At 38.6% G+C, this 5,880-nt stretch overlaps 1 protein-coding gene across 1 annotated transcript; it reads right to left on the bottom strand.

The window, feature by feature from the left end:
- Positions 1-290: 290 nt before the first annotated feature.
- On the bottom strand, positions 291-2,135 carry TAS2R3 (taste 2 receptor member 3). The gene is given in 6 exon segments (XM_077148007.1): positions 291-504; positions 506-572; positions 575-625; positions 628-705; positions 708-949; positions 1,616-2,135. Coding segments are annotated over 6 exon segments (981 nt in total). The 5' UTR covers positions 2,062-2,135; the 3' UTR covers positions 291-407.
- Positions 2,136-5,880: the final 3,745 nt, after the last annotated feature.

Here is a 5,880-nt window from a genome sequence, read left to right as displayed (position 1 = left end):
CTGCTTCGGCTGGTGAGCCTCATCTGTGGAGTTCATCCAGACCATCCATCGGAGTCGTCAGCTACACAGCCTGCCACGTGGATATTGGACTCTGCGTTCCTGCGGTCACGTGAGGCACTTTTATAAATTTTATATTTGCAAGTGTTCCCTGTTGATTCTGTTTCTCTAGAGAACCCTAACTAATACACTATCTATACAGTGAAAGTGTTCATACTACATTGCTATTTCCCAAAAAATGTTTTATCCTCTCCCAAACAACCATAGTAGGAGAGGCTGTTGGAAGTGTGGCTTTTAACTTTCAACAGTTCGCCAGGTAGGATCGGCAGCAAAGCAGTCATGTGACTGTCCCACTAATGTTACAGATGCTGGTGCCATGACAGGGTCAGCAAGAGCCTTGGAGTCTTGAGCTAGTCCAAAGGACTCTCAGGCACCACCCTGGGTCCCTTCTTGTTTTCTGGGGAAAGGTGTCCCTTGAACCCAAGTTTAAGATGACCAGATTCATACGAGCACCTCCACAAACATCTGCTTCAGCTTGTTCTTCCCTAGAATGAAAATAAATGTGTGACCATTAAGAAAAAAATTGTAATTACTTCTCGAATCATATTAGTCATCTTAGTTTCTGGAAATTATTGGTAGATGCAATTAAAAAGGCTAGAAATTAAAGCAGGAAGAGAAAGAGGAAGGAAAGGAGGATTTTGATGGCCATTTGTGGGCTTCAGTGCTTGGATCTCTGGAGCTGATACCATTATGTTGAATCTTCTGTGTGTGCTTCCCCAAGGAGAAGATGAGGAGATGGTAGGAGGCCATGGGCACAATTAAGGCAGGGAGATTCCACAGAGTCCCAAGAATATCATATTCACTTCTATTCTTTCTGAAGTGTTCACTCACATTCACTGTGTCATCAATTCCTCTGAAGTCAGGACAGATTTTAAATTCATGTATCGGTGTGCTTTTATAACATACATGCATCGTATGTTTTAATTCTAATCCCATTTTGTAAATGCAGCCACTTCTTCTAATCCCTATTCAGCATTGTATTTTTGAAACAGTAATTAGATAACCTCCATGGAAATGTGATTTAGTCAAGAGTGGTTATTCAGATGGATTACATGGAGGCATGTCTCCACCCATTTGGGTAAGTCTTGATTAGTTTCTGGAGTCCTATAAAAGAGGAAACATTTTCAGAAGGTGGAGATTTCTGCGAGAGCAGAGAATGACATAGCCACAAGAAGCACAGTCTACCAGCCAGCAACCTTTGGAGATGAAGAAGGAAAATGCCTCTCAGGGAGCTTCATAAAACAGGAAGCCAGGAGAGAAAACCAACAGATGATGCCATGCTCGCCAAGTGCCTTTCCAGATGAGCAAGAAACTCTGACCATGTTCGCCATGTGCCTTCTCACTTGAGAGAGAAACCCAGAACTTCATCTGCCTTCTTGAACAAAGGTTTCTTTCCCTGGATGCCTTAGATTGGACATTTCTATAGACTTGTTTCAATTGGGACATTTTCTCGGCTTTAGAACTGTAAACTAGCAACTTACTAAATTCCCCTTTTAAAAGTCATTCCGTTTCTGGTATATTGCATTCCGGCAGCTAGCAAACTAGAGCAATCAGAGACATGGCACTGCCACAAAATGAAAGCAGTGCACCCAACAGCATCCACACAACCACACTGGAAACTCTCCACTTGAGCCAGAGAAACATGGGGTGGGAGAAACTGGTGATCTTCAGGCAGTAAAGGATACTGAGACAAGTAATAAGCCACAGGCTCAGATGGTTTGTAAATGTCCAGAAAAGATCAATAACCTGCATTACTACCCCTGATTCATGCCATTTGAAAGAAAATATCATTAAAGTACCATCACTCAAGAGAATCCCCAGTAGTTCCATCCTGGACAGAACCAGGTTGATGAAGTCAGGCAAAAAGATTCTCTTGCTCTTGAGCAAGGTGCTGCCATTGATCAAACCAATGAAACCATTCCCCAGCATTCCCAGAATGAATTGAATAAGAAATAGAACCAGAAACATCCACTCTGCAAGTCCCAACATGTCAGCAATAGGCATCCCTAATCCTTTTTGATATATACTCTCCTTGCTGCTTTGAAATGTCTCTCTGTGAATCTATTGCCTTTACCTGTTTCTTCTCTGTGCCTGAATCTCATCTCTTACCCAATTTAGTCCATCACAGAGCACAGTTTAGTGCATCCTCTCTGGCTCTTTCCAGGTTAGTCTGTCCTCTTCACAGATGACATGGCTTGTCAAATTGTATCAATCATCATAAACTCAGCAGCTCTTTGCTAAAATGCAAATAGAGCAGTGTCCAGTGTCAAAAAAAGAAGGAAGAGTCACAAAGAAGATGGCAGACTTGGGCTCAATTTCAAAGGGAGTGAGGTTCTGAGCTGCTCAGAACAGAGAGGTGAGTGTCACTAGAAGGAGGCACAGAATCATTGAGAAATCTTGCCCTCATAAGTGTGGAGGGCAAGGAGCAATCAATCAGGCCCAAGCAGGGAAAGTCCCCACTACATTGGGGCAAATGTCCCCAAGAGTTAAACAATAACCAATGTTAGGAACTGAGGGAAAGGGATGTGTTTTGGCAACAGCTAACGGCATTCTTCTCCTTCTATGATACGCTTGCTTGCTAGCAACTGCAAAACCACAACATGATTTTAGCCTTTATAAGCACACCTTGAAAACCTCTGGGGGCTGCTCTCTGAATCTTTCTTCTTGGAAGCTTCTAACGCAGTCACTGGCCAGCTAATAAAGACTCCAAATTAGCTTGCAGTTTTGAATTATGTGGTCTCTCTTTCGGTGCACACCACAACAATAAGGACTCAACAGACACACACAGAAAAGTGGAAATATCAGAATTCCACCATGAGACACTTTTGGAGTTACCCAATATGGGTTCAGTGCATAAAATAGAAAAAGTTCATTGTCCCTGGGCTTGGATTAGAACTAAAAGGCATGCCTTTGGGAGCATGCCTTATACGAGGAGTGCCATGTTCTTCACTGAGTCAGATCACTAGAAATTCCTAAATACTTAAATATTTTAATGATAATGCTAATAAAGTACAGCATAAAAAGTATTCAAAATATGGATTTTTGGAGTGTATGACCACTGTATTGATAAATGTCAACAGTAGTTCAGGCTGACAGAGATCACACACAAACACTATTTGTGTCATTCAAACAAGGCTCATTTATCTAAAACTATACCTTACAAATTTGACATTGATAAACAATATGTTTTTCTATTACATTACTGCAGTATTACATACATAAAAGTCACAATTTTAAATATATGGGAAATACAAAATTTTGCAAAACTGTATCTCCATTTACTACTACATGTTAAGTAGTCTAATATTTTCTATTCTATTTCTTTAAATTCTCCTTGCCTAAAATTACAAAATGATTTTAAAACCTACTATTTATTTGTGATGAATATTGCTTAAAATCACTGACATGAAGGATGGAGAAAAAAATCAATAGCAATAAGATACAAAACAGAATTCAGCATTATCCTATGAGAGATAAAGATTTAGGTTTCCACAAAAGAAACTTACAGATTGGATGGCAATAAATCTCAATAAATTAGACATATCCTCATCTATAAATGTAACCAGGAGCCCCTCACCTGCATCACATGAATCTCACCACTTCTGGCATTATGCAGTGTACCAGATGCTTACAGAAAATAGTAGAGTATGATACGCTCAGCATGAACACAGTCCTCATTAACCACCCTCGGCTTTCTCAGATTAACTTAACCACCTGGACCAAGTGTTTCCTAAACTCAAGTATTCCTACAGAATTAGAATAAGGTCAGTTCCCAGATGTCTCGATATGTCCTGTAAGAACCTTAGGGCTTATCCCACAATCTATCCTTAACCAGGCTGTGTTTTCTCATTGCTTCATTTGTGTAGGTCTGGATATTTTTATAACAGCTTTTATATTCCTTCAAGTGAAGAAATATTACAAAAAAGATTCCTCTGTACATATGTTAGAATTATCCAACCAGGTGAAAGTTTAGAATCCATAACATATCTAAATGCATTTCTTATATCATTTCATGTCTGATCATACTTTTTCAGTAGCTCTATTATTTTTATCCCTTCACATTAGAATTTGTGCCTTGCCAGTTGTTATTAAATAAAGGTTAACTGTAATTTCTCTTCATCATCATTTGGTTCTTTCACAAGACTATTTGCTTTTATGCACACCACATTAGCGACTGTCCAAAGCTCAATTTTCCAAAAGACTTTGTTGGATATCATCATCACTGCTATTTTTTCATTAGATACCAGTAATATGAAGATGAGCCCATAATTATACCATTCTCATGTTTTTCTAAAATAAATACTAAAGCTATGATACTATGTCCAAGTGTCATAGCATTAATAATGCCGCTTCCAAAATATGATATTGGTCACTGTTCACCAAAATAGCCACATATATTCCAAGTCCAATTCTACAAAGCCTTAAGCTTAAAACATGGTTTGATGGAGGACTAAATACCAGAGTCATCTCTTGGATCTTTCAATCCAGGCTGCAGACCTGTTGCAACAATAAATATTGCTAAGAGCACATGCTACTACTATCAACCATTCTTTTGAGTTAAGAACAAAGTCAGTATATTAGTCAGGTCCTGGCAGGAATCAGCAAACTTAGATTGGATAGTTTTAGAAGAGTTTTAAAAGGGTTATTTTAAAAATCATGGGAAGAGTATAGGGAAACCATAAAGAGACAGTATAGTACCCCAGAGCTAGTAACAGTGGGGTATCATATGACAGACAGAGATGAGGGGTGGAAGAGTGAGAGGGCAAGTTCTATGTGGAGTTGACCTCCTTTTGAAAGTTGGTGAGCTCTTTCAGTTAGGTAACGCCAAAGGGAGTGAGCTGGAAGAGTAAACCTCAAAACGCAGGTCAACAGGCTAACAAGACATTACAGTATTCCACCTATTATTCTTGCACTTTACCCACAGTGGCTTAGATTTAATGGTTTAGGCCTTTTCATCATTCCTGCTTCTGATACTAAGCTGCATGACCACTATGTTGTTAAATGTCACTAGTACACTCACACCTGGCATCCAGACAAGTCATTAACAAAATCTAGGATCATTAATCTAGAGGATACAAAGGAAGCCAGCACAGCCAGGGATCACAACAGAGAGATTAGCAATATTATGTGGTGATGAACAGAATGAAGAGTCCCTTAAAGTCCTTATCCAGGAGAATGCACAATCAAAGTAATAAGTCTAAGTAAGTGAGCAGCTCATCAGAGTCCTGGAAGCTCAAACACCCCCAAACCAAGCATTTTATAAATATGATCATATCTATAGGTGATGTCGCCTCATCTAGACAAGGTGTGTTATCAATCTTGGTGTTATACTGTGTATAATCCCTCTGCAAAAAAATGTAGAGTATGGTACACTCAGGATGAACACAGGCCTCATTAATCAAGTTCAGTGCCATTTCCAAATTAATAAAACCTTGTTCTGCAAAACCAGAACAAATGTCTGTTACCCAGATATTTCCAATATCATGCAACCAAGCTATTAGACCAACTGCATTATCTATCTTGTACTTAATATTACCCCAGGAATATATAGATATGTTTAATCAAATATACTCAGAGAAGTGTACATATATACACCTATTTGTTGATTAATTTTGATCAAATCATTATATGAATATTACCTAAAATATCATAATTATTTGCAAACCCATGAGTTATATTTATCAGGGCATAAATCAATTTTCACATTAAAATCACAAGCCTGATATTGCCTCACATCTTCTTATTTTAGCAATTTTATGAAAGAGAAAGTATTTGATAAAACCTAACATGACTTAGATTTGGTCAAGCAACTGGAAATTTGAT

This window comes from Tamandua tetradactyla, chromosome 1 (genome assembly GCF_023851605.1).
Source record: "Tamandua tetradactyla isolate mTamTet1 chromosome 1, mTamTet1.pri, whole genome shotgun sequence".
Taxonomy (NCBI): Eukaryota; Metazoa; Chordata; class Mammalia; order Pilosa; family Myrmecophagidae; genus Tamandua; species Tamandua tetradactyla.
This window is presented reverse-complemented; position numbering and strand designations above follow the sequence as displayed.